The sequence below is a fragment of the Balaenoptera borealis genome (assembly GCF_965194805.1).
Source record: "Balaenoptera borealis genome assembly, chromosome: 5".
Taxonomy (NCBI): Eukaryota; Metazoa; Chordata; class Mammalia; order Artiodactyla; family Balaenopteridae; genus Balaenoptera; species Balaenoptera borealis.
Genome location: NC_138862.1, coordinates 73492644 through 73520604, shown reverse-complemented (window position 1 = coordinate 73520604; position 27961 = coordinate 73492644). Strand labels below are relative to the sequence as shown.

General features: G+C 52.9%; 1 protein-coding gene across 2 annotated transcripts in view; it reads right to left on the bottom strand.

Moving 5' to 3' along the window:
• The window catches only part of XXYLT1 (xyloside xylosyltransferase 1), a 185855-nt gene that overhangs the window by 149109 nt on the left and 8785 nt on the right, over positions 1 to 27961 (bottom strand). For both annotated transcript variants that reach the window (XM_082393317.1, XM_082393318.1), the window contains exon 2: positions 4145 to 4292. In XM_082393317.1, coding sequence (XP_082249443.1) covers positions 4145 to 4292 — 148 coding nt within the window. The remainder of the gene's footprint in view (positions 1 to 4144; positions 4293 to 27961) is intronic.

Genomic DNA, 27961 nt, shown 5'->3' with positions numbered 1-27961 from the left:
TGCCCTAATGTGTTTGTCAAAAGAGGTGGTGTGCTCTCTCCCAAACACTCACCACACTCTTTCCAACTGCCTGAACTGCTCACTACCTGTTTCCACAATGACATCTTACCCACCCTTCAAAGCCCACCTCAAGTACCACCTCCCCTATGAAGTCCTCCTACTTCCTGCCAAATGCCTGTGACTCATCCTCTCCTGAATGCTCAGCACGGTGTGGATCTCCCTGGTGGTCTTCATGACGTCCTGCCTAATTGTTGGACCATGCCACCCATCCCACCACCATGAGCCCACCAAGCGACAACCCAGCAAACATCTCTGGGACACCCGGAGTGCCCAGCACCACGTCGTGCAAACATCAGACCCTTGGCAAAGGATGTCTATTGGCAAAGGGTTGACCACAGGACAGGAGAGCCTTCCAAGGAAGTCTCCCGGGGCCTGTGGCCGACCCTACCCACTGCTGACTGTCTGGGCACCTGCCTTCCCTGCCCAGGGGATCCCCACCTCAACCATGGACCAGGCATCGTGGCTCAATCTGGGTAAGGGCTGTTTTTATGGTCCGTGTCTCTAAGCCGGGGCCAACAGTTCCTTGGAGCCGTGTGACAAGGAGAGGGAAGCTGCTCTTTGCACCCTCCAGCTCCAGTTGGGAAAAAAAATATTTTCTTTTCCATTGCATAATGCTTCCAATGGCGGCAAACGCAACACCACTGACAGGAGATAAAAGCCCTGTGGGTGTGAGTGAGGAGCAGAGAGAGGCTGCGTGCCTGTGTAGGAGACATGGGCGGGCAAGTGTGAGCGGCAGGACCAGCCAGCCACACGTGGCTCCTCCAACAAGCAATGGAAGGAAAAACAAGGTCTGACTAAAATCAGAGCTAGTGCGTTCCACCAGCAAAGCCCCTTCATTTGTCTCTGAGGATGTGGTCTGAGCAGAAGGGGACAGTCGGGGCAAAACACAAGGGGTTAACCATCGCCCACCCAGCCCAGCCAGGCCCCCTCCGCAGGGCTGCAGCGAGGGGCCCAGAAGAGGAGAGGAGGCCACGCTTTGGAGGCCTCAAGGGGCTGTGCGGGTACGAGAGGCTGGCACGCAGGTCTCGCCGTCAGAACGAGCGCGGTTGGTCAAGGCCTCAGGAACCTGCGGGGAGGCCCAGCTGACCCTAGAACTTGGAGAGGTGGCCTGCCCTCAGCTCCTAGCTTCCTCTCCTGTCACGTGGGGACAGCAACTGAAGCTCGAATACAGCTGTCTCAGGTCTCCCTGAGAGGCCAGACATCGATGGGCTTAGAAAACTGTACAAAACCTGGCACGTGCAGGCTGAGACAGTGGGGCTGGGGCAGTTGACACAGGCTGGCTTTGTAAGGCTCACCTTTGGCCCACGAATTCCACCTGAGGGGAGCTAGCCTAAGCGCAACAAAGAGTAGCCCCCGCTCGCCACAACTAGAGAAAGCCCGTGCGCAGCAACAAAGACCCAACACAGCCAAAAATAAAAACAAATAAATTAATTAATTTAGAAAAAAAAAGCACAAAACAACAGCAATTTCTATGATTGAAAACAATGAATACAAAAAAGGCAGCAATAAAGAGCCATGACACACTCAAGACAGCACTAATGGTGCTGGAAAACAAAGCATCCTTCTGAAAATTGCAGTAATTCCAAAAGATCTGCCTGGTAGGAGCTTTGCAACACTGCCAAGTGTTGTGCAGCAGCCAGACTGCTCGGTGGAAACACCCAAACTCAGAGGGGAACTCCAGGACTGCGCGTTTTATTTTATGATTATCAAACTTTAGTTAACTCCTAATTACGTGCTTCTTAGGAAGTGGGCTTTGAGTGGATGTGAAAATGAACCTCTGGCAGTGAATCATTTGCCTAAAGAACCCAAGAAAAGAGTCCGTGTTTGGGTCGGCACATCTCACACAGCTCCTTCCCCACCTCCTGATGTCGGCCCGTCAGAGCCCACAGATCACCTGGAGGGACACCTATGATCTGATCTACTGCATAGACAGCAAAGCTCCAGGCAAAGCCTCTTCTCCGCAGACATGGCCCCGGGGGCAAGGCCAGGCTCCGGGGCAGGGCAGAGTCAGCAAGGCAGAGGGGCGGCGAGCTGGGTCCCTAACTCTTGTCATCTGCACTTACAGTTCACAGCCTGGTCCATGCCAGGGCTGTGAGGCAGAAGTATCTTCTCTGTCCTGACAACCCTCTCCCTCTGGGTGCCCCAAAGCAAAACCTGGCCAAGAGTTTAGCATGTGATGGGCAGAGACCTACCAGCTGATGAGGAAGGGAGGGAGAAAGAGGGAAAGGAAGGTCAGGCACGCCTCCTCCCAGATCTCCCAGTCCTTTGCCAGTTCTTCTGTCTCAGAGCTTCATTCAAGGCCAATCGTGCATGCAAGACAACAGGACTGGGCAGGCCCCTAAGGCCCATCTAGTCAAGACATTTCAAAGTGCAAGTTTAACCATGAAACCTTTTGCCCAAATAGAATCCTGCTCCCAAGGCTGATCTACAGAGCAATCAAGAGGGACTGCTAGGAGTGAGGTGGGGATGGGAGAGAGAGGCAGGAAAAGGGTAGAACCCCTCTTCCTCCTGCTCCCCAGAACTAAAGAATCCCATAGGAGATTCCCGTAACCCTGGACTCTTCACTAGTTCAGCCTCCTCACCTCTAGGTGGGGAAACTGAGGCCTCAGCAAAGACACACAGGGGTTAGAGGGAGAGCTGGGACCAGCCCCCACGTCTGTCTTCTCCCCTGGAATCCAGGAGAGGAGGAGCCACACCTTCCTCCAGTCTGAGATGCCCACGGCACCTGCACAGGGCCTGCCCGGAGGGATCACACCTGCCCACCTGAGGGGAGAGAAATAACTGCTTGTCACTCAACTCCTCGGTCAGCTCTCATGTGTAACCTCCAGGGCTATGGCGGGGGACGGGGGGACTTGGGGAGCTGACCGAGCTGCACCTGGTCTCCTCACAGAATCACAAATGCCAGCTCTCCTCCCCGTGCCCTTTAGGTGAGTCTGTCCCCTATCTCCTTCAGACCTGAGCTCACTGAAGCTCCCTGAGCTCTTGCCTTACAGCTAAGAGAACATTCAGAGGCCTCTGTGGTGAGGAACTTGCCCTATGGAGACAAAGTCCCAGCCAAAACGGTGGGCTAGATCTTCCTGTGCTATGACAACCTGCCAACAGGAACCCAGCCTCATCCTCTGACTCCCAAGTTCCTGCTTCACCAGGAATTCAAACGGTGGTGCTCCCGACTCCTCTCCCACCCTGGGCTGCTGGGCTGCAGCAGCGGGCCTCCACCAAGCGGCCGGGCCATCCCCTCAGCTGTCGGGTCCCGCCTGGTCTGGGAACCGCAGAAAACTCAACTAGTCACAGTTTGGATAGCTGCTACCCCAAGACCCCAGAACTCCCCTCCTCACCCCTAAAATGCTCAGCTCATGGTTCACTGCAGCCAGAAATGGGGGCTGGGGGCAATACCCAGGGCTCCAGAATCAATCATGGACAATTCGGAGGAAATGAACCCAGAAGTCTGGAACACCCCATGAATAAGACCCCCACCCCCTTCAAGTCTTCTAGTCCAAGGATAACCTGCCAGCACTTCCACACAAGGCCAACCTACCACAGATCAGACTATCACATCTCTTCTGCCCTGGAGGGACTAAAGCCCAGAAAATACTTTAATCATTCATCAGGGTTTCAGAAAAAGTCCTACTAAGTCATAATTTGCACCTCTCACATCTATAGATTTGATATTTTAAAGTCAGATAAGTACAGGTTCAAACCACAAAAAGCATGATCACAGACTGGGACGGAGGGTTATCTAGTCCAACCTGCCATTTTACAGATAAGCAAACTGAGTCCCAGACGGGGCTGCGTGTAAGGAGCAGAATCCAAGCTGGAGCCCAGCTGCCCCGATCCAGGGACTCCACACTGCACAACTCACACTGTGAACTTGTGGATGGACTCCAGGAGCTGTGCAGCCCAGGGCCCTGCCCTGGAGTCTCTGTGCAGGAAACTCTGCACATAGAGGGCTTGGCTGGCCCCCTTGCCCTCTCCCTCGCGTTGGAGTGGAGCTCTTCTCTCTGATACGGGACACCAGCAGTATTGGGGCCAGGAAACCAGATGCAAAGTCACACCCCAGGGGCTACTGCCCCGCAGCTCAGGTTACCTCTGGGCATGATCTGATGCATGGCCACCGAGAGGAAGAAGATAGAGTCGCTGTAGTAGGTCCCGGAGCCGGCACTGAAGTGCTTCTGCATGGCCTCCACGACGGGGAAGAGCTTGTCCGTCAGCACACCGACATCATGGAAGACAACCTGCAGGAGGGCACGGGAAAAGGTGGAAGTGAGTACCCTAGCCGGGCACCCGGCACACGCGCCGGCTGAGGAGGGGACAGACCTCTCCAGGGCCCATGAGCATAGGACTTGGAATCCCTAAGAGCTAACGAAACGGGGAGCAATGGGGAGTCCGCAGAGGCTGGCTGTGGGGAGGGGGATGCCCAAGTGTGAGCGTGTGCAGGCAGGCACGTGGCGGGTAGTGAAAGAGAGCTACGAGCCAGGATGGGGAATGGGAGCAGCCCCTCGTCTGCTTCTGAACTTCAAACTGGGCCACCCTGGAGGAAGCTCTGTGCCCAGTGACTGGAAACCAGGTTAAAGCACGCTCCACCGCACGCAAGAGGCGCTCAATAAACGCACCCAGGCCACAGCCCACATGTTCCTCCTCCTCCTTCTTCAACGCTCACAGACATCTGCTGCTGACCTTCCACCTGCCTCTTCCCTGGTGGCTAACAGGACAGGACGAGCCTGAGAAACGGCCGTGAGCTGCTCGGCCACCACCACCCAGACTCCAGGGCCAAGAACCTGCCTGAACAGGGCGCCGACAGTGAAAGGAGGGGCCATGCGAGGCCCCGTCTGGCTAGCCTACGCTCTCAGTGGCCCTGCCCACAGGAGAAAAGACAGGTGTGGGTGGTGCCCGAGAAGTCCCCAAGCAGGTAGGCTCCATTTTGTCACTTGCCTCTGCCCTTTCCCTCGACTCTGCCCGGGCCAGCCCGCGGTGTCACCCACCCAGCCCACAGTCCCAGAGCCGTCAGTGGTCAGACGGTTGGAATAAGCACCTCTGAAGGCCCTGCAGCGGCCAGCTGCCCCGTCTGCTTCTTCCTTCTTTAGGTTCTGCTTTTGGCCAGAAATCTGTTTTTGTCTTAACTCACTTAAGTGTTTGCTTTTTATCCTCAGATCCACTTAAATTTCTAAAACACTTAGAAAAGTGTTTTAGAAAAGTGTTTTAAAAACTTTAAAAAGGGGCTTCCCTGGTGGCTCAGTGGTTGAGAATCTGCCTGCCAATGCAGGGGACACGGGTTCGAGCCCTGGTCTGGGAAGATCCCACATGCTGCGGAGCAACTGGGCCCCTGAGCCACAACTATTGAGCCTGCGCTCAGTAGGAGCCTGTCTGGAGCCTGTGCTCCGCAACAAGAGAGGCCACGATGGTGAGAGGCCCGCGCACCGCGATGAAGAGTGGCCCCCGCTTGCCGCAACTAGAGAAAGCCCTCACACAGAAACGAAGACCCAACACAGCCAAAAATAAATATAAAAAGAATGATAAATAAATAAATAAATAAATAAATAAATAAAAATGCAATAAAATTAAAAAAAAAAAAACTTAAAAAAGAAATCTTTTGCATTCTGTTGTTAGTCCTTATCATTCCCTAGCTGGAACTCTTTAAATTTTTTATCTCTTCATAAAAGTCTTTTTACAACTTCTTGACATTTCTCTTCTAATGCACTATTTTCCTTTATCCTTTTACTGACTGCTTTTTTTCTTTTACTTTGACTTTTTCCTTTTCTGTGACCTCTCAGCCTGGGATGGGGACTCCAGACCAGTTCTGCTGTTTCTCAACACAGGTACCAAACTATGGCTTTGGCCTCGAACACCCCACATGCTTCGTTCACCTGACATCCTGGCTGCACGAGAATCACAAACCCCACAAGCTTTTCCACCTCCTGCCTTGCCCCCCTCCAAACCAGACTCTGTTGTGCCCCTTGAGTAATTTTCTAAACATACAAATTCATTTCTCTCTCTCCTTGGCTTCAAAGCTTCATATGGCTCCTCAGTGCCCTGGGTTACAGTCCAAATGCCCCAGCAAGGCCCTGCGCTAGTGGCTCTGGCTACCCCCCGGCCCTCCCTCCCCTGCGGACTGAGCAGAACCGAACCAGGCAGTCCTTACCCTGCCCACCACACCTTGGTGTCCTTTGTCCTCACGTGTCTGCACGTGCTCTTCACACCGTCTGGAACTCATTTTCCCAGCCACCATCTGCCAGGTGAACTCCCATCCAGTCTTCCAGCCTTGCTCAGACACCCACTCCGGCCTCCCCATGGCCTCCCACAATTCGTCACGCTGCCCTGCACGCCCTGTGTCATAGGGAGGAAGGCGCCATTTCCCTGTCTGTCTCCTCTGCAGGTCCTGTTTCTGCATCGGCAGGATGGGGCACTCCTGGACGCCAGGGGCTGGGACTGCTCTTTGCCCTGGGCCCAACCCCAGGCCATCAGGACAGGCTCGCTGAACTAAATGAGCTGCATTTTGCACAAGTTACTAGACCTCTCGGAGACTCAATTTCTTCATGGATAACACGGTAATGATGACACCTCCCTCCCAGGTGGCTGTTAGGACCACCTGGGACAAGCAGATAAAACACCTAGCCCACAGCCTCTTCAATAAGTGGTGCTGGGAAAACTGGACAGCTACATGTAAAAGAATGAAATTAGAACACTCCCTAACACCATATACAAAAATAAACTCAAAATGGATTAAAGACCTAAATGTAAGGTCAGACACTATAAAACTCTTAGAGGAAAACATAGGCAGAACACTCTATGACATAAATCACAGCAAGATCCTTTTTGACCCACCTCCTAGAGAAATGGAAATAAAAACAAAAATAAACAAATGGGACCTAATGAAACTTAAAAGCTTTTGCACAGCAAAGGAAACCATAAACAAGACAAAAAGACAACCCTCAGAATGGTAGAAAATATTTGCAAACAAAGCAACTGACAAAGGATTAATCTCCAAAATTTACAAGCAGCTCATGCAGCTCAATATCAAAAATACAAACAACCCAATCAAAAAATGGGCAGAAGACCTAAATAGACATTTCTCCAAAGAAGATATACAGATTGCCAACAAACACATGAAAGGATGCACAACATCACTAATCACTAGAGAAATGCAAATCAGAACTACAGTGAGGTATCATCTCACACCAGTCAGAATGGCCATCATCAAAAACTCTACAAACAATAAATGCTGGAGAGGGTGTGGAGAAAAGGGAACCCTCTTGCACTGTTGGTGGGAATGTAAATTGATACAGCCACTATGGAGAACAGTATGGAGGTTCCTTAAAAAACTAAAAATAGAACCACCATACAACCCAGCAATCCCACTACTGGGCATATACCCTGAGAAAACCATAATACAAAAAGAGTCATGTACCACAATGTTCACTGCAGCTCTATTTACAATAGCCAGGACATGGAAGCAACCTAAACGTCCATCGACAGATGAATGGATAAAGAAGATGTGGCACATATATACAATGGAATATTACTCAGCCATAAAAGGAAACGAATTTGAGTTATTTGTAGTGAGGTGGATGGACCTAGAGTCTGTCATACAGAGTGAAGTAAGTCAGAAAGAGAAAAACAAATACCATATGCTAACACATATATATGGAATCTAATTTTTAAAAAAAAGGTTCTGAAGAACCTTGGGGCAGGACAGGAATAAAGACGCAGACATAGAGAATGGACTTGAGGACACATGGAGTGGGAAGGGTAAGCTGGGACGAAGAGAGTGGCATGGACATATATACACTACGAAATGTAAAATAGATAGCTAGTGGGAAGCAGCTGCATAGCACAGGGAGATCAGCTCGGTGCTCTGTGACCACCTAGAGCGGTGGGATAGGCAGGGTGGGAGGGAGACGCAAGAGAGAGGGGATATGGGGATATATGTATATGTATAGCTGATTCACTTTGTTATACAGCAGAAACTAACACACCATTGTAAAGCAATTATACTCCAATAAAGATGTTTAAAAAAAAAAATAAAAGGAGATAACCATTAAAAAAAAAAAAAAAAAACATCTAGCCCAGGGGTTGCCACGCTGCACTTATTCCTAAGTGTTAGCATCCTGTGCCCACCCTCACCCCCTCCTCGGTCCCCTGAATTCCCTCAGTTCACAGATGAGTCTTCACTCATGAGCCAGCTTTTCCCTCTGAGCCTCATTACACCTCCAGCCACTGCTGGAAGCTGGAATTTAACAAGAAGCTGGAAGCTGACAAGAGGGCCTTCAGAAATGGAAGCCTCTGTATTCATAAAAAAGGAAGAGAAATAATGGATACGTACAAACACACGCACACACACACACACACGCACGCATGTGCACACACACACACACACACACACACACTGAGCAGGGCCTGCCACAGCTAAGCTACGAGGGAGAGAGAGAAGCGGCCAGCTTCCTCCCCTACCTGGGCCCCCATCTCACCCCAGAGCTTCACAGGAGACAATTACATCCCATCAGCATTAATAGATTTATGAGGACAAACTGTACTAGGTACGTTGTTCCAAACACTGTACGGTAGAGCCTGCTCCAATGAATATTTCAGATAATAGATCTACTTAAAGATAAATTAATATGTTCCATGGAATACACTTTCTGCAGCAAGAAGCAAACCACAGACACTGCAAGTGTGAATCAAAACACCCAGGCCTGCCAGTGTCTAAAACAGGTTTGCAAACTGTGGTCTCCTAAGGGCAGGGATGGAGTCTGGCACTCTCTGAAGCCCCCAGCCCAGCCAGAGGCTGGTGCCTGGCAGGGGGAAGCAAAGCAAGAGTGATGGAAAGAGAGGGAAAAAAAGGGGGGGGGGAAAGAACATGGCACCCCTCCCTCTGTTCCTCCTCCTTTTCAAAGCCCCCACTTCAGAGGCTGCAGGAAGAAGTACCACATAACCTAGAAACCTAGGACCACAAGGTGACACCCATATTGAAGGCAACTGACCAAAGAGAAGATCCAAGACAACGGTTTACACCAACTGAGTATACTTTTTTAGGGACGTAGCTTTAAAAGCCAAATCATTACTTGTAAGTTTTATTAATAAATTTATACATATTTTAAATTAAAAATCCTATGCATTATTATTTCCATCCCCCACCCAGCTTACAAGCTGATTTTTTTCAAACGCTTCACGTGCCTCCTCAACATGAATGCCTTCATCAATCCCAGAGTCAAGCTGAGTCATTCAGAGCAGTTTTCCAGCACACGTCATCCTCAGCATCCATTCAAGATGTTTTGGATACAGCCCCTTATAAATGTTTTTGTGACCACTTTAAAAGGCTTGCTCGTATCAATATTCCACATTTATAATTATGAGATCAAAATCCCAGAAACAGTGGCTAAATCTGTGTTAAATTGCTTTGCCTCCTTTTACCTTTAATGAATGCTGTCAAGTAAATCCTAGAAGCGCCCCCATTCAATAATGACTGAAGCTGCTTCAGGCTAAGGTGGTCTCAAGCTGTACTTTGTTGTTCGAAATAAAGCATGTAGTTCAGAGAGTGCCGTGTAAAATAAGAGACCGGAAAGACTCATCTCTCTTGCGAAGGACAGTCTGGGGATGGGGGGAGAGGTGAAGCTTGCCTCACAACCACCACGCACAGCACCTTCTCAACACTTCCTACACGGGAGGCCAGAGCCCCCAGAACGGCAGAGCCTGGTGCCAGGCAGGGGCAGAGGTCTAGGCCCTTGTCTCGTTGGCACAGACAGGCCTAAAGAGCCAGACCACTGCTCCCCTGAACAGCCACTGGGGACATAAGCCATGCCAAGCCGCAGCTGAACGTGGTAGAGAAAACTCAAGTAGCACTTGGCGTGCCCACTGGGAATCAGGACACACTGAGTTCTTGGAACCAAGGAGGGAGGCAGTGGGGCCGGCCCTGCACAGAGGGAGACGCCAGGTTTCCAGGAAACGCCAAGGTCTGCCTGAAGAGCAGCAGCTCCTCCAGCGGCAGGCACAGGGCCGCGGGGCGGCCACAGCGCCCCCCGCGCTCGGCTGCCCCTGGAGGAGCTGCTGAAGGGCAGAGTGCCAGCGCAGCGCTCGGGGAAGCCTGCTCAAATCGCGGGGGTCCACGCACTGCAGGAACAGCAAATAGGCGTCCGCTTCTCCCGAGGGGCTGCCGGGGCACTGGGCAGGAGGGCTGCGGTGCCCACGTCTGGACTCGGCAGGAAAGTGCCGACGGCAACGTCCTCCAGGGGGTTGGCAGAGTCGCCGCCCACAGGGCTACCGCCCTGCTCCGTGGGCACCAGTTTTGGGTGGAATCACACCTGTGCTGGGCAGTCCAGTCGGGGCTGGAGCGGGCAGTTCTGGGTTCAGACGCGAACTCCACCACTTCATCACCTGGCAACCCTGGTCAAAATACCGAAACTACCTCGTCTACAAAATGGGAGAGAATCATGGCGGCGGTCTCACAGGCTTTGGTGAGGAATGTAGGAGGAGCTCAATAAAGGAGAGTTGACACTATCACTCCTTCCTTCCACTGTAGCTAGAATGCCTTTCCCATGCAAGAGTACCTAGATTTGATAAAAGAATACACTCTGTAATCAACAGCCCAAGATACGATACGGCAATAATCGGAGCTGCCTGGCTCTGCAGCACTCGGCCGGGGTGGGGTGTCGGGGGGGTTACTGAGTGGCCCCCACCACCGGCCAGTCAGCTCCCACAAGCACATTCCTCCTTTGTGTAATCTGAGTAATCAATTCCAACAAGAGCTGGAGGGGAAATGATTTCCTGGGAAAAAAAAATTTGTTTTCTCATTGATGTTCACTATGAATGTGAAGGCATATTTTTACAATGGAAAGAAAAACCTGCTAACAGACTGGCAGTCTTTCCTTCTTACAAACATGCCAAAGACATTTATTACACCTCAGGGCCTTTGCACCAGCTGTTCCCTCTGTTCAGAACGCTCTCCCCCAGAATCATCGCATGCCTCGGTCCTTTTAGCTCTTCTGGTGTTGGTTCAAATGTCACCCCCTGAGAGCTTCCCCGACCAAAACAGTAGCTACTCTCCCCACCCCCCTCATCCCCCCAACACACAACCAGTCCTGGCTATTCAGTTATCAGATTTCTTTTCTCCAGAGCACGTATCACCACCTGACACATTAATTTTTAAGTATTTAGTCATTTTTTGCTGTCTCTCCCCAGGCCCCAACCAGCCTACGAGGCACCATGAAGGGGGGACCTTGTCTTTCCTGCTCATCGCTATGCACCCAGCTCTTAGCAAAGTGCTTCATGCCCGGTAGAAGTTAAGCAACTGCTTGTTGTAGGAAAGAATGAGCAAATGGATAGCAGAGATAAAGGCATTCAGAGAGGGGGGGTGACAATGACAACCTGGCCCAGGACGCAAAGCGGCGGCCCTGCAGGCCTGGAGAACTTGGAGGCTCCTTCCTAACCCCAGGATCTCTCCCGGGCCTGTCATGTGCTTCCTCACTTCCATCCTGGCTCTTCTCCCAAAGGAGAGGAGTTTCTTCCCCATGGGACTTATTCTAAGCCATCAGGAATATGGGTCTTCTTTGCACCTTTAGCCTGCTGGTTAGAATGTCAGGCGGGCCTGCGCTGCAAGATCTCACTTTGTCAGAAGGAGAGCTGTTGCCCAATACATTTTGTACCCAACCTGCAAGCTGCTTCAGAATAATTATGCCCTAGCTTTTAATTTTACGTCAGAAATGATATCAAAGGTATGTCCTTAAATGAATGAACGTCCTGGACAAAGGAGCTATAGAGAGATGACTAAAAGATGGGTAGAGCAACGGAGAGATATACTGATTTCTTTTTTTCAAATCACTAGCAAGTCCTAAAAACACTATCAGTTATCAGTGGCTGCATGTTGTCCCCCTCCAATAACTTTAGCTCCCTTTGAAAACAAAGATCTCCCAGGATAAGTGAAAAACACTATAAATTTGTTAGTTTTAAATGAAAAAACTAAAAATTATCATTGATGAGCAGTTTTCATGGAAAAGAAAAATGTAAATCCACAGGTTGCCCCCCCTCCATGCCACCTGTCCTGTTGTTCATCTTCTGCAAGATGTCCTAGATGTAATTCGATTGTGTCAGGCAGAACCACAAGCAGCTGAAGAGGAAAAAAGAAGCCAGCCCACCTAATTTCCAAAGTAATTTCTAACACCATTCTCATGACCCAGTTTACTAACAGCGCAAAAGCTACCGCCCCTCCCGCTACCCTCACTACAGGGCGTCCTTGTCCAGTTCCTTCCCCGCCCCCATGTCCACCTCACACTTACTGCGCCATCAGCAGTGTCTGGATAACCAGATGTACAGTTAATGTTCTGGGACCCCTACAAGATTCCCAACATTGCAGCAGAGATGGGCCACGTTCCAGTTCTCCAAAACCTCGGTATGACCGAGGTAGGATAGGACGAGGAGGAAGCAGAACATAAGACGGGAAGGCCTGGCACCTGTAAAGAAGGCCCCCTGGACGGTGGGTGACTGACAGCAGAACAACCTCACCATGGGGGGGGCGGTGTCCAGCAAGGCTGTGAGCTCCAGCCGTACTGCCAGGAGGGTGGTCTGGACCCGAGGTCCTGCATCTTCAGTGCGCGCAGGCCCTCACTGGGGAGTCCGGTAAAAAGGCAGACTCCTGGGTCCTGACCCCAGACATTGAGTCAGGGTCTGGGGTGAGGCTCAGCACTCTTCATCTAAAAGCCACCCCAAGCGATTCTACTGCAGGCGGCCCCTAGACGATTTGAGAAGGGGGGTGACAGAGGGCCCCACTCGACTCAGTGCCAGTCGGCCTGCCTCAGGGAACTGGATGGGTTCAGCTCTGGATACACATGCAGCATGGCCCTGGGCAACCTCCAGAGTCTGTCCAAAGGAGAAGACCAAGGTGGCAAAAATGTGAGGAGCAGCTGAAGGACCTGTGGGTGTCTGCCCAGGGGCGAGGGTGGGCGGACTTACATAATCTCACACAAGTGCCATGTCCTTCTCTCCAGCCCCGCCCTCTATCCCCACTCATGTTTCCACCATGTTTCATTTTCTTGCCTGTAATGGAGTGAGGATAAATGGCAACGATTAACCCCATCCCCCTTTGAGACCTCAACTGTCTGTTGACTCAGGAGCCCTAATAAGGAATCAAGGAAGAGCAGGCCATCATGTCTGGAGGAGAGGAGGCCCCAGGCTCAGGAACTGGACCCGGTGCCCTCTGTGTGTCCAGTTGGCTGCACCAACTTTGCTTCCCCCTTTACCCAGAGCTCGTCCACCTCACCTCCAGTGGTGGGACAGTCTTGGGCAAGCAGATAAAGAGATGAAGACCTTGGTTGCACAGCAAGGTATAAACGTTATATATACAAAAACAAGCAAGAAAAAGGTTGGTCTGTCTTGCAGGTGCTCCACTCTTAGACCTTGAAACACCTGGGCCTTCCCAGTGGATTTCCAGGATGACCACCAGGAACTACGGCAAATCACTGGGACGGAGGGTGAGCAAGGATCCAAGAAAAAACAAACATGCCGAGAGGAGTAGAAGAGACAGAGGAATGGGCCCAGACGCCCCTCCAGGGCTGACTACAAATGAACGATAAGGCGACTCCAAAGGAAAAGTGGGGGCAAAAAAAAAAAGAAAAGGTGTGTGCTATCTTTCCAGGGTCTGCACGTGTCCGTGACCAGCTGACAAACAGTGCCATCGGACGGGCCACAAGCCCTTGCTGAGATTCATGACATAGCTGTGGGGTTCCATGAGCATAAATCTATAATTTCTACAGCACAGTCCATCCAACACCCACAGCCCCACGGCCGTCCCCACCACCCGCTGTCCCGCCTCCCACTCCCAGGGCCAGTCTCTCAGCACTGAGCAGTCATTCTTAAATGCACCCAGTCGCCCCCTACCTTTTCCAGCACTCACTGAAGAATCTGTTTAGTGATCTCAAATAGTCTGTACATAGTGGGTATAAACATTCCTTAATTCACTTCTTTTATAAATTATGAGGTTTGGATTGTTTAGATTTAATACTGAATTTTCCTGACAGTTGGATCCAGTTTTCTACAGAATAATGTTTTCCACCCCAAAAGAAAAGAAAAGGTATGAAAGAGAAAGAAAGTAGGGAAGGGAGAAGAGATGGAAGGAGAGTCGTGACCCTGCAGTAAAAGGACTTTATTGTGAAATCTTAGGGTAAGTGTCCCAGCCCGCCCACCCACCAAGGAGTTGGGCTGTCAGGTCTTCTTCACCAGATTCCTTGATTTGTTCTTTTTCGTGTGGTCATCTCCCATGACCTATGACCTCCCAAGGAACGCTGCCATTGTACACAAGTGGCATCCAAAAGGATGCACGTAGCCCGCTTCCTGCTTCCACTGGGCAGGCGGGAAGGTGGCCTCAGCCAGGCCTCCCACACCCCCTCCTCGGTTCCACACTACCCCCCCTCCCTTCCTGGCTCTCTGGGATGGGGACACAGCGGGCGCCCAAGCAGGGGATCCGTGGCCCGCAGAGCACCCTGCTGAGCTCAGACTAGCCAGCCAGGACAGTGTCCATAGTTTTCTGAGGCTGCCTGCTCTCCTAGGTTTCCTGAAACCCCCTCGTCCCATGCTCCCCGAGATGTGGTACACACCTCTGGAGGGGTACAAAAGGGACTTCTAAAGAGGCAAAGAGACCAACCACTTTAATGCTCATAGACTTATTTTGATATGTAAAACACTTGAAAAATTAATTTAAAAAACACTTTAGAACTATGATTTCACAGATATTACCTAAGGAGAGGCTAAGGGAAAAAAAAGTGAGTCAGTTTAAAATACATATTAAGCAGCTAACGCTGCAGGCAGTTCTAGAATACTGGCAAAAACAGTGAAGGAAACAATCAGTGGCCCAACTCTGGGGACACTGCTCATGTCCATCGCTTCCTTCTGAGGGTGAGATGATGTGTTTAAAATGCCGAGCGCAGCACAGGCAGCCAGGAGGCGTCCACAGGCTGAGTCCCTGCCTTCCCCAAGGTCACACATGCTGATGTCAGGACTGGATCTCCTGACGCCCCGTCTGCAGCCTGCCCACTAAGTCCCCGCCTTAACGTCAAGCTGAGACTGTCTCTCCCTCGGCCACATCCCATTCCCAGCACTGCTCTGAGCCCTGCCACGCGAGGTACTGGCACCTGCTCATCGAGGGACCACAAAGGAACAAAAGGAAACAAGGGTCAGGCAGCAATGTGGACAACCAGGAGTCCATCCGACCCTCACCAATACCATGTCCTTCATGAAGAAGGTAGCCATGGCCCTCGGAGAGGCGGAGCCACCCGCCCCAGGTGGCCTGGTGGATGGCCGAGGCCCAGATTTGAGGCCAGGCCTTTCTGATTCCAGAATGTGGACAACCTCCGTGGCCTGCCCTCATGCCACTTTTCTTATTTTATCCCCTCGCCGAGGGGCCGAGCCCCGCTGAGTGTGCACACTACAACCCCAGCTCTGTCAAAGAGGTACATGTCGTTTACAGCCCTCTCGAGGCCGCAAGCCCATGTCCGAATAAACTCTTCTCCTGGATGGGCCCAGCATCCCCCCACCTCTCCCCAGCCCCCCAGCTTCCACCTGCTCCCCTGGGCTAGGACACTGGCCCCCTAACGGTCTCCACTTCATTCTGTCCAGGGTGACCCTTCTCTGCTCAAAACCCAGAAGCGGCCCCTCCCATTACTCCAACAAAGCCACAACCCTCACTGGGACCGGCCTGGACCTGCCCTCCTCCCGCTAAGCCTGCCCCCGTCCTACCACGCCCTCCCGTGACTCCCAAGGCTGCAGCCCACGGCCCCCCTGCTGCTCCTCAAACATGCCAGGCACCTGCTGCCTGTCACCCATCCTGCCACCCAAACGCTCTTCCTCAGTAGCTGCCTGGCCAGCACCCTCACTCCTCCAGGCCTCTGCTCCAATGCCACCTTCTCAGTGACGGAGCCCCTGCCTATCCAACTGAAGATCGTGACGGCCCTGCACCCCTCATCCTGCTAACAGCCTAACTCACCTCCGAGGACGCGGTACAGTTTGCTCATCTGCTTCTCAAGGAACAACAAAAAGATGAAATGAACCCTAGCCCTTTGTGAGCCCTTACTACACTGTGTCCCAGGCAGCAAAGCAGACAAGCATTATTGGCTCATTTACTCCTCTTCCTGCCAGAAGGTAAGCTCCACAAGGGCAGGGGTTTCGACTATTCCTCTGTTCACTGACACACCCAGTGTGTATCAGTGTCCTGGAACAGTGTGGGCACCTCTCAGGCACACAGTAAATTCTGGTTCCGTGGAGGTTTCACACGGCAGCAATGCTGCAGGGGCTCACACGGGCCTTAGAAAGAAAGCCGCACTCCTCTGCCTCTGGCTTCCGTGAGGTCCCCGAGGGCCAGCAGCGACCCCTGCCTTCCCCTGTGTCAGCATTAATCTGCTTTGGCCTTCAGCCCTGGGATCTGAGGTCCTTCCCTCAAGCTGTATGAGAGCACAGACCATTCTACTGAGGGGACAGCCAGGTCACTGGTGAGCGCCAGGCCCCTGCTGCCGTGCAAAGCAGCCGCCCGGCCTCCACCCTGACCTGCCAGCTGCCCACGGCTCAGGCCCAGCAGCTGTGGCTAGGATAGTGGAGACCCCTCTGCTCGTTGCAAAAGCCTGAGTGGGTGAGCAACACGGGCAGAGCCAAGAGGCCATATGTACAAGTCACTGATTCGACCCCTCATGTCTCAGAGAGGGAAAGTGAGGGCCAGTGAGGGAGGCAGGGCTCTCCCCGGGTTACATGGCCAGTCCCTGGGAGAGGCAGCCCCAAAGCCAGGCCCTGCGCCTCCCAGACAAAGGCACTCCACCTGCAGCTGGAGGCACCCTCCTCTACAGAGATTCGGGAAACGCTGGGGAAGACTGGGTCAAGTCTCCACACAACCAGAGAGCTTGCAGTGGCGCTCAGGAACACTCGAGTCTGCCCTCAAAACTTCCCTCCTTCCCTATTCCCAAAGCTGTCCTCAAGCTTCCACCTCCTGTCACAAAGGCAGCCGGACCCACACCAGGAAAAGGGAGGCTACACCAAGTGCTCGGCAGAACTCGGAGTGGGCAGGGAGACCGCTGCCCTGGAGAAGAGCTTGGCAGGATCTGGGAAAGATGCACCTGGACCAGGAAAAGCCCTTCCAGGTGTGGAGTCTGGAGAAACTCAAGCACATATGTGTATGCAGATGTGCACCCAGATGTTCACTGCAGCAATGATTGTGAAGACAAAAAAGTAGGGGCAACCAGAGGGAAAATGGATAAACTGACATCTTCCCATAATGAAATCCTACATGGCAGTTAAAATGGCCAAACAAGACCTGCCTGTATCAACATGAATACATCTCAAAACCATAATGTCGAGTGAAAAAAGAAATAGCAAGAGGATATAGAATGGGAGCATTTATATAACTGTTTAAGATATAAAAAGCAATATATATATTTTACATATATGTGTATATATGTGTGTGTGCATGAACACATACATATGTGGTAAAAGTATAAAAACAAATTCCACAAAGCATACCACCTCCTTGTGTGTGATAGTGAACACCGCTGAGGCAGCAGGGAGAAATAGGGTGGGCTTTAGCTAGATCTATAATATTTTATTTCTTTAAAAAATAATCTAAGCAAACAGAGCAAACTGTTAGCCCCTATTTAACTTATATAGTAGGAAAATAGGTATCATATTTTTTCTCAATTTTTCTATATTTTGATACTTCATAATTTAATGTATAAGGATAAAATGTTAAAAAAATGTTTACTGAAGTATAGTTGATTTACAATATTGTGTTAGTTTCAGGTGGACAGCAAAGTGATTCAGTTATATATATGTTTTTTCAGATTATTTTCCACTGTAGGTTATTACAAGATATTGAATATAGTTCCCTGTGTTATACAGTAAATCCTTGTTGCTTAAGAGAAATTTTTTAAATAAAATACCACATAAGGGGCTTCCCTGGTGGCGCAGTGGTTGAGAATCTGCCTGCCAGTGCAGGGGACACGGGTTCGAGCCCTGGTCTGGGAAGATCCCACATGCCGCGGAGCAACTGGGCCCGTGAGCCACAACTACTGAGCCTGCGCGTCTGGAGCCTGTGCTCCGCAACGAGAGAGGCCGTGATAGTGAGAGGCCCGCGCACCGCGATGAAGAGTGACCCCCGCTTGCCGCAACTAGAGAAAGCCCTCGCACAGAAACGAAGACCCAACACAGCCATAAAAAAAATAAATAAATAAAAAAAAAACCACATAAGAGGAGAGAAAGCAAGGCTGTGTAATGTAAATGAGCCAGCACACCCTTTATTACAGAAAGCCAAGAGAGTGGGCTTGAGGAGCATCACTGCTGGGTCCTGACTTTCTAACATTAATTTGTAGACACAGGACCATTTAGGATTGTAAAGTGCTCCTTGTAAGGAGTCAAGAAAGTGTTCCTGGGAACAATTCAAAAGAAGTAAAAAAACAAAAACAAACAAAAACAAAAAAACCACAGAGATGTTCTCTGTGGTGTTATTTACAGTGTGAAAAATCAGGAACTTACAGAACTGCTTACAAAAGAAACAGGACAGTAACTTATACTATACCCACACAAACAAAAAGGGCAAGATGAGACAGAAAGATGGGAAGATGTTTACGAGACGCACCACCACGTGTGGGTCCCGTATTAAGTGAAATGAGCAGAAAACCCCTTCTCCGGCTACAAAAAAGGTACCCGGCCAGTGGACAAGGCTCGAAGGGAACCTGGACAAATGAAGACGGTATATTCGATCTACAGTTTTATACTCTTGGTAGAAGCTGGGCACAAAGGGGCTGCTGTCACTGCTCCCGCCTGCCCACCTTTCTCTAAGCCCTTCCTCCTCACACCCCTCCCAAGGTCCGGGACTCTGATTCCTCAGAGCTGAAGACTCGTGGGGCAGCAAGAACTCCCTCGCATTTTTTCCAGGCCCTAAAAGATCCCCCAAAGATTTCCAGAAATCCATTCCAGATGCTGCACACGTCACAGAACAGGGCTCCAAGTCAACAGCTCCAGAGAGAGCAAGGTCCTACCTCACCTCCCAGAGCCAGGGGCTTGAGACAGAGCTTTCCCCTGAGTAAAGAGAAATGCTTTGCATTTGCCCTCAAAGCTTTACGGCTCTGTGAGAGCCACACCAGTGACTAACTTCAGTTGCTCATGTTTCTGATCAAAGCAAAAGCTGCTTGGGGAGCCAGAAGAACAGACAAGGAACCGCAGCTGACCCCCTAACGCCCCACTTCCTCTGCAAACACTGCTCTCCACACTCACTGAGCTATCTAACAGGCCAGTCTCCACAGCTGAAGGAAGTCACTAGCCAGGTTGGGTCTTAGGCGGGAACACGTGGAAGAAGTGAGGCTCGCAGACAAGCTCACACCAGGGAGCCCCTTCCACTGGAGACTGCAGGTGACTGGTGCCCCTGAGGCTGGGCAGCATGTAGCTGGGCACCCCATGCCCCGTCCATCACCCGCTCCTGGCTGAGTGAGCCACAGCACAGCCAGACCCCGAGTGGGCGGGCGATCAGGGATCTGAGGCTTTGGCCAAGACTCAGGCGTCAGCAGTGCCCAACCCCAGGGACCCAGGACCGAAGTCTCACCCTACACTGACCACAGGTTAAACTCACCTTAAAACAGACAGTCGGCAGCCAAAATCGCAAGCATCTCGCCCTGCCAACCGCAGGCGCGCAGGTCCATCTCCCTCCAGGGGCACTCCCATATCGAGGTCTCCTCCCCAGGAGCCATTCTCCCAAGCAGAAAGCTTGCTCCTTCCCCACTGTGAGAGAGCTGGGGACCACAGGATGTAATGCTGCTCAGCGGACCCCAGGCCTCAGTCACCCTCTCACCCTTACTCAGCACATACACCAACTGTAATAAAGTGTGCAGACCGGGCCACCTCTGTGCCAAACTTGCTCTTTTATTTTATAAGACAAACCTGAGCATTCAAGCGGCCAGCTCGCACAGCCCAGGCTGGGGGGTGGCCACCTGCACCAAGATCTGACCTGAGACACAGGATAAGCAGGTGCAGACCAGCAGGGCAGGGCCATGATGTGGTATTCTCAGGGTGGACCCAGACAGGGTACTACCGCTGGGAGGCAGAAGGCAGACCTGGATGGCCTTCACTGAGGACGGGGCCACCGTGCCTCAGGTCCACAGCAGACCCGTCATATGTGCTGGGCACAAACAGGTCCTTTAGACACATTGCATCATTTCATTTCATCCCCACGCCAACATCTTGAGGTGGGTGATGGTATTGTGCCCCTTGTGCAGATGAGGAAGGAGATCAGAGAAGGCAAACTACCCACCGCCTCCCAGAGGGATGAGGTGGACCTGGGATCTGCCCAGGTCCATCTGTAGCCAACACCACGCTCATTCGAGAAGCTCCTGCCCACCCCTGCGCCAGGCCACACCGAGAGGGACAGAAAGCCAACACGGAGCCCGGCCTCAAGGCCTCCCATCTGGCAGCTTCACCATCACTGCAGACAGCGCAGGGGAGAAAAGAGGCATCAGAAGACGGACTCAGGCAACAGGTCTCCAGAGAGAGTGGACTCTCCAGGTAGGGCGAGTGGGATGGTAAATCAGAAAAAGGTACCAGAGAGCCTCCTGCGTCATGTGCGTCACCTCACATAATGGGGAGCCCACTCCCCGGCACCCGGAGATCCTTGTGATACAGCAGGACTGGGTTTGATGGGGTGCAGACGGAGGCAGGAGACAGCAGCGGGGTCCTTATACCTCCACCCCACACACACAGGCTCAGCCCCCCTCCAGCCCCGCGTGCGCGGAGCCTTTCAGAAGGCTCTGGGGCCTGCACCTGAGGAGCCCAATCAGCTGGATTCTGGAGCAGCTGCTCAGCGGGGCAGGAAGCAAGGCCATTCAATGTACACAAAACACAGGAGACCACAGGGCAGTCACAGGGGGGTGAGATCTGAAAAATGTGTCAGGCTAGGGACAAAACCAGAAGACAAAACAATCACACAGAGACCAGCACGGCCCAGAACTGGCTTCAGAACAAACGAAACGGACGGCAGGCAGGGAGGCGGTGTGGGCGGGAGACCTGGTCCCAGGCCCCTGTCCGCTGACTAGCTGTGTAGCCTTGAGCGAGTCATTTGGCATCTCTGGGCCCATTTCCTCACGGGTAACGTGAGGGGACAGGACTACATGGCCTTTCCAGTTTCCTCTGCCCTGACCTCTTGTACCTGCTGCCACATGAGGGAAGTGGGGCTCCAAACACCACGGTCCTCTAAGATCCCACGTCCTCGACAGAGGCTCCCAGCTGGTTCTCAGGGCAGAACTTGGAGAAGAAATGAGAGAGCCACTCAGAGCAGGCTGCAGCCCCCCTGCTCTTCTCACACCACCCGGTGACAAGGGAAAGAGGACACGTGTGTGAGGCCCCAGGGCACTGCGGGAGCCCTCCTGGGGGAAGCCCAGCTCTCCCAGAGCACCCCCTGCTTGGAGGGCCTGGGACGAACCACCAAAACAAACAGACATCACAGGCATCAGGGCACAGAGCTTACGAGTCCGACAGATCGTCTTCCATCCAGGCTCCACCACTTCAGAGCCCAAGCTCTGAACCTGCTTTGGGCTCAGGATCCTCACCTGGGAAACCTCTTCCTAGGGAAGAATCTCTCCCTCCTCACAGGACTGATCACTCTGAGGTTAAATAAGAGAATGAAGGTGGAATCCAGCAAGGGGCCCACCACTTAAACGGCGGCAACTGTGCGATAACAGCACTGATGCTGCGAGACACCTGAGAGAGTCTGGGCGCTTCCACACCCCGCTCCCCACCCTGAGGTGCAGCCTGGCTTGGAGCAGAGGCCGAGAAATGAACCAATATCTCCCAGAGGGGCAAAGCAGAGACGGCAAGCAGGACTTGGGAGGCTATCCCAGAAAGAGATGAACAATGGCTTCAAGACCCCCCAATCTCCTACCCTCCCACTCAGGAAAAGTCTGGAAAGGACACGTGTTTTACAACTTGCCAAGTCCAGTTTCAACATGCCAGTAAGAGAGCTATGGAATATCACTCAGGCCTAGAATGTCCCTGCCCATCTTACAGATGAGAAACCGAGGCTCAGAGACACTGAAAGCCTTGCCAGCGGAAGCCGAGGTCAGGGAGAGCCCTAGAGCCCAGGATCACGATACCTGGCAGGACTCTGAGAGTGAGCCGATGGGCAGGGGCTGGGCTGCTTATGGGAGAGGCTGAAAAGCAGCCCCAGGCACTGCTCACCAGCTGGGGGCTTTGGGCAGATCAGTGGCCACTGCAGCCCCGTCCTCCCTATTTGCATAAGGTGAGAGAGAAAAGCCAAGCCCCTCCTACCTCCTCCAGACCCCCATCAGTATCTCTGCATAGTAATACACGGGGGGGATAGTTCTGAAACCCCGGAAGAAGTCTCCAAACACACACCTGGATCTTCCCGGCTGGTTTCAGACTGGACAACTTCCTGTCTGGAGGACCTCCGTTAAAAGGTGCAAGGAAGACTTCATGTAAATCGAGAGGCCTCTCTAGAGGGCAAGGGCTCCCAATGTTGCCATGCACATCCTAAGGTGTGAGAGCACGCTCACAGAACGTCTGATGGGGCCAGGTGCTCAGCAGCCCACCCGCGCCAGCTCCACACGCTCGTGCTGGGTCTGACTCTACGCCAGGCCCTGCAGTACACCATGTCCTGAGACACAGAAGGAAACAAGACAGCCCTGCCCCCAGGAGCTTGCACAGGGGCCAACTTCAGCACAGCGGGACTCACAAGAGAAGGGCTAATGCAGGGTGAGGTGGTCAAGGAAGGCCTCTTCACGTAACTGGCACCCACCAGAGCGTAATCTTGAAGGGCGAAAAGAATGAACCAGATAAAGGAGGGCTGGGTGTTCAGGAGAGGAAGCACCTGAGCAAAGTCCCAGAGGCATGGAGAGGCTCCCACAGTTACGGGCAGCTCGGTAAGCAGAGACACACGACAGCCAGCCACCCCCCGAGATAGCCAGCCTCACAGGCGCTGCAGCTCCCTCCGCCTGTTCTGGAGCCCTGACGGCCCACCAGCCAGATGGCCCCTCCATCCCGCGCTCTCCTCCCCCATCTTCTGGTCATGACTCTCCTGCCAGGTACAGGAGACAAAGCCGGTCTGTTGCCCCAGCTGCCTCCGTTCCCTCCTCTGCAAGATTGGGAGAGTCCCACCCCAACTTACAATGGATGCACATCCCCAAAGCTCCCTGACTCCTACAGCCCCTCCTCCACGCTCACAAAGCCAGCCCCAGGCCACCTGGAATCCCCCGCCTGGTGTCTTCCTGCCCCCCAGACAGTGGCGGCCAGGGGCGCCCGGAGCAAAGCTTGCACTCTGCCTGATCCTGTACAGGTTATCAAACAATATCAACTAATCCACCTGTCCACCTGCCAGAGCTGGTGAAGCCCCTCCAGAATCCTACAGTGACCAGGACTCAAGGAGCCCGACCGTCTGGGCAGGTCTCACAGAGCCCATGTCTTGGACTGCCATGCTGATCTGGTAAGAACCAGGCCCCCTCACAGCAGTTGGTGGGGTATGAGCCACAGAGGGTGAGGCCCAAGACCCCACTCAGAGGGATGCATGGGAAAGGGAAATGAGCAAGCTCTGGGGGATGTGAGTCTCCCCTGTAGCCTGGCTTTTTAAAATCACAGGTTATACTTCGCTGAATTCCCAAAAAGATTATGAACAACTGCTGTGTGCAATCAGACCGAGAAAACAAACACCATTAAGAAGAGGTAAGCAAAACAGGAAAAATTCTCACTTTACTATAAACAAGTTTGAACTAGAACCTTCTAGAAACTTCTAGAATTGGAACTTCTAGAAAGGAACATTCACAAAGAAGATGCAGCAAAGCACAGTCCAGCTTCCCCATCCTGATAAGAAACAGTGGCACCTGCTCCAGACCACAGGCCAAAGCAAGCTAGCATTTGCTGAGCCTGTGCCCAGAGTCAGGCGCATGCTAGGCACGGTGGGCAAGGGAGAGCTGGTGATCAGGCCCTCTTCCTTCTAGCAGAAAAGAGAAAGCATGGACACATCTGAGCACCAAATGAGGCCACAGTCTGGGGTGCTTTCAGAGAGAGGTAAACAGTGCACTGTTAAGGGAAACGGGGGACGGAGGGAGGGTCAGAGAAGGAGAGAACACTGAAGTTTGGGGAACTGAGGAAGACTTGAAAGAACATGAGAACACCCTGTGCTATGGTCTGATTGTTTGTGTCCCCTCCAAAATTCATATGTTGACATACGAACCCCCAGTGGGATGGTAGGAGGAGGTAAGGGCTTTGGGAGGTGCTTAGGTCATGAGGGTGGAACCCTCATGAGTGGGATTCATGCTCTTATAAATGAGGCTCCAGAGAGCATCCTAGCCCCGTCCACCACACGAGGACACAGTGAGAAGCTGGCAGTCTGCAAACAGGAAGAGGGCCTTTGGCAGAGCCCAACCATGCTGGCACCCAATCTTGGGCTTCCAGCCTCCAGCACTTGTGAGAAATAAATTTCTACTGTTTATAAGCCACCCAGTCTGTGGTATTTTGTCATAACAACCTGAACAGACTAAGACACCCTGAAATAAACCTGGGCATAACGGTGATTTTCGCGCTCAATCCACTGCTCTCCAGTTGAATCAAAGATGTTGTGCCTCCCGAAATGATGAGAAAAGGGTCCTCCCCGCAACACCTACTCAGGTACCATTAGTAGCAGTCACCACTAATTAGCCACCTGCCACGTTCCAGGGCCCCGGTGGTGCCTCATTTTTGCCTCACAGCCACTCTGGTAAGGTCCTGTGTGAAGGGTCAGAGGCTCAGAGGGCTTACATCCAGGGTCCCCCAGTTCCCAAGTGCCACAGACTGCATCTGGGCCCAGGTCTCAGGCTCCAAGCCACGCGCCCCTGCCCTGGGGCCTCTCCGTGGCAGGAACAGGACTCCTCTGGTGCGGGAAGGGTGGTGAGCCCCATCGAGGAGAGAAGAGGAGGCCGAGGGAGAACAGTGTGCGCCCACCAGGGACAAGTGCAGGGCAACAGAGGCCGGCCTCTCGGACACGCTGTCCCACCAGCAGGAGGATCACTTAATCACGGCTGCTAACAGTAATTACCCCAATAAAGAAAACAAATGGCTTTAATTTAAAAGACATTACGCTAACAGCAGGCTTTGTGCCAGCCGACAGGGCCTGGCTCAGCTGCTCAGAACAGGCACCTGAAACAGGAATGGGGGCACACAGAGCTGCCTCTTGGGGCCAGGCCTGACCATCCTGACCAGCCATCCTGACTGCCCTGAGCAACCCACAGGCCAGTGTGAGCGGCCCCAAGGCCAAAGGCAAGAGGCCTGGACCAGGAAGGGTGTGAGGAGGGGAAGCAGGGAGTTCTCCTGCCCTGCCAGGTACCCTGAGAGCCTGCCTGCTGCCGCAGGGACGGGAGGCTTCCCTTGGGCCCCTCCAGTCACAACTGGGCTCGAGGCTTCCCTAGGGCCCCTCCAGTCACAGCTGGGCTCCTCCTCTCCGCTGGTGGTCTCACTCAGCCAGAGACAGACTGGGGAAGCTGCCACTCACCATGGGGACATGGCTGGAGGTGGGGATCCGAGCCCATCTGACTGCTGAGGACGCGGAGGCTCCAGGCAGCTAGGCAACAAGGGGCCTTCCAGGCCCAGCACCCAGGTCACAGCACCCTCCCCACCATGCTGTCCTCTCGCCCAAGTCCCCACCAAGAGCCAGGATACACGGGGCCGCTGACAGAACGCAAACCCTGCGACTCTGGCGAACTCACCGTAGGGGAGCGGCTCCACCTTCAAGCTGCTCCAAGAGGCACAGTTCCCCTTGCTAAGCGGAAGCGTGCCTCCCTTTACCGGAGGGCCCGTGCTAGGTGTGATGGGGACCCCAGAGGAAAGGATGTGCCCTGGGGAGCTGCGAGGCCCGTGGGCAGCGCCCAGCTGGGGTCACAGGGCAGGAACCAAGGAGGGGCGAGGAGGATCGGGATGCGCAGAGACCCACCCCGCACCCCATCCACGCTCTTCTCTCCGGCTGTGCTGCAGAGAAGCACTGAGGCCTTCTCCATCCAGGATCCAACCATCCCAGCTTGTTTTCCACCCACCTTTTTCTAAGGGCCTCATCAAAACAGGTTTACACACACACACACACCCCCATCCACCGCCCCCCCCCCGCCCCCGGTGCAGGAAGGAAATGACCGCCCATAATCGCCAGGCAGATTCCCTTTCATTTCAGTCTTCCTTTCTAAAACCGGGGCGAGGGGGTGGTCAGTGAGAAAGGGGAACGCTCGTGGAGAAGGAACAAAAACAGCTCTGCTTGCGCCCCAGGCTTCCGTGGAGGGAGAGGCAGAGCGGGCTCCAGCCGAGCAAACGCGGTGCAGCGGCGCTCTCCACTGGCCGCGCGGAGCGCCGCACACGACTCGATGCGCAGGGGACGTGACCCCGCCTGGGAGCAGCAGGGCAAGCTCTCCCCCTACTGGGTGTCAGCGAGGATGCGGTGACCACCAAGGAGGGGAGGCCCAGTGTGGGCTGCACTCCTGCAGCTCCTCCTCCATCGGCCTGGGAGGACCTCGCGCGGATTCTAGCCCTGGAGCTCCCTCCAGCGCGCAGCCCCAAGCAGAGGACAAACAACGTGGTTTCCCTCGGAGGAATACAGCTCCCCCGATACTAACTCCCTGGTCGTCTCAGGCACTGGACAGCTGGAAAGCTGGCCCCGAGGGAACAGCAGAGGTTTGGCCCGCTAGAGGTCAGGGCGGTGTCTCCCCTCCCCTCCCCAAGCCAGAGGGATCCTTGGAGACACAGGAAGAGGCTCCGCTGGGATGGGGAAAGCGACCCTGAATCCTGTCCACTCTGCTGTGGGGTTTAGGGTGAGCTGGCCCTCACCCACCCTCCCTAAAGGGCCAGAGGCTGCTGAAAACACTGACAAACAGAAGAGGGAAGAGCTTGGGCTGCGTCTAACCCCAGCGCTGTGCGCACTGCATAAATCACTGCCTCGCCTCCCAGGATCTATCAGCTCACCGGGAGGACGCTGCACCCAGAGGTTCAGAGTTTCCTTCCCGCTCCAATGCCTGGTGATTCTGCAAGGCTCTGGCAGCAAGCACAGTCTTTATTCAGAGTGAATGTTTATCGGGGGCATCCGGGCAGGAGGATGATACAGATTGCACACCTCAAGGGCTCCCTGCCTTGTCCTGCCCTCCTACTCCCCAAAGCATGTGATGCAGTCCAGCCCCAGGGCTTAGTGTGGGAGCTCAAGTATGTCACCGGATCTCTCAGTCTTGAAGGCTCCTTCATGGGTCGCAGTGATGCTCAAGTGAGACGTTTCTGCAAGCACTTTCATAAGCTCTAAGTGCTGAACAAATATTGTTACTATTCTCCTAATCCAGTCTTCATACTAATAACAGCTCCTCATTGATTTCAGGCATAACATTACTCTACACATCAAAAATCTCCAAACCGTGTTCTTCAGAAACAAGTGTTTCCAGAGATGTTACAACATCTTTCAGGATGGGGAGGGGAGTCAAGATACCTGGTTTTTCTTGTAAAATGTATTTTCGTAAATATGTAAGAAATATACCAAATACATTTAGTTGGCTGTCCTTATCTGTACTTAATCATCTCACCTTTAGTCATTAGGGAAATGCAAATCAAAACCACAATGAGGACTTCCCTGGTGGTGCAGTGGTTAAGAATCCGCCTGCAAATGCAGGGGACATGGGTTCAATCCCTGGTCCGGGAAGATCCCACATGCCGCGGAGCAACTAAGCACATGCACCACAACTACTGAGCCTGCGCTCTAGAGCCCGCATGCCACAACTACTGAGCCCACATGCCACAACTACTGAAGCTCGTGTGCCTGGAGCCCGTGCTCCACAAAAAGAGAAGCCACCGCAATGAGAAGCCCACACACCGCAACTAGAGAAAGTGCAGGTGCAGCAACAAAGACCCTACCCAGACAAAAATAAAATAAAATAAATAAATTTATATTTAA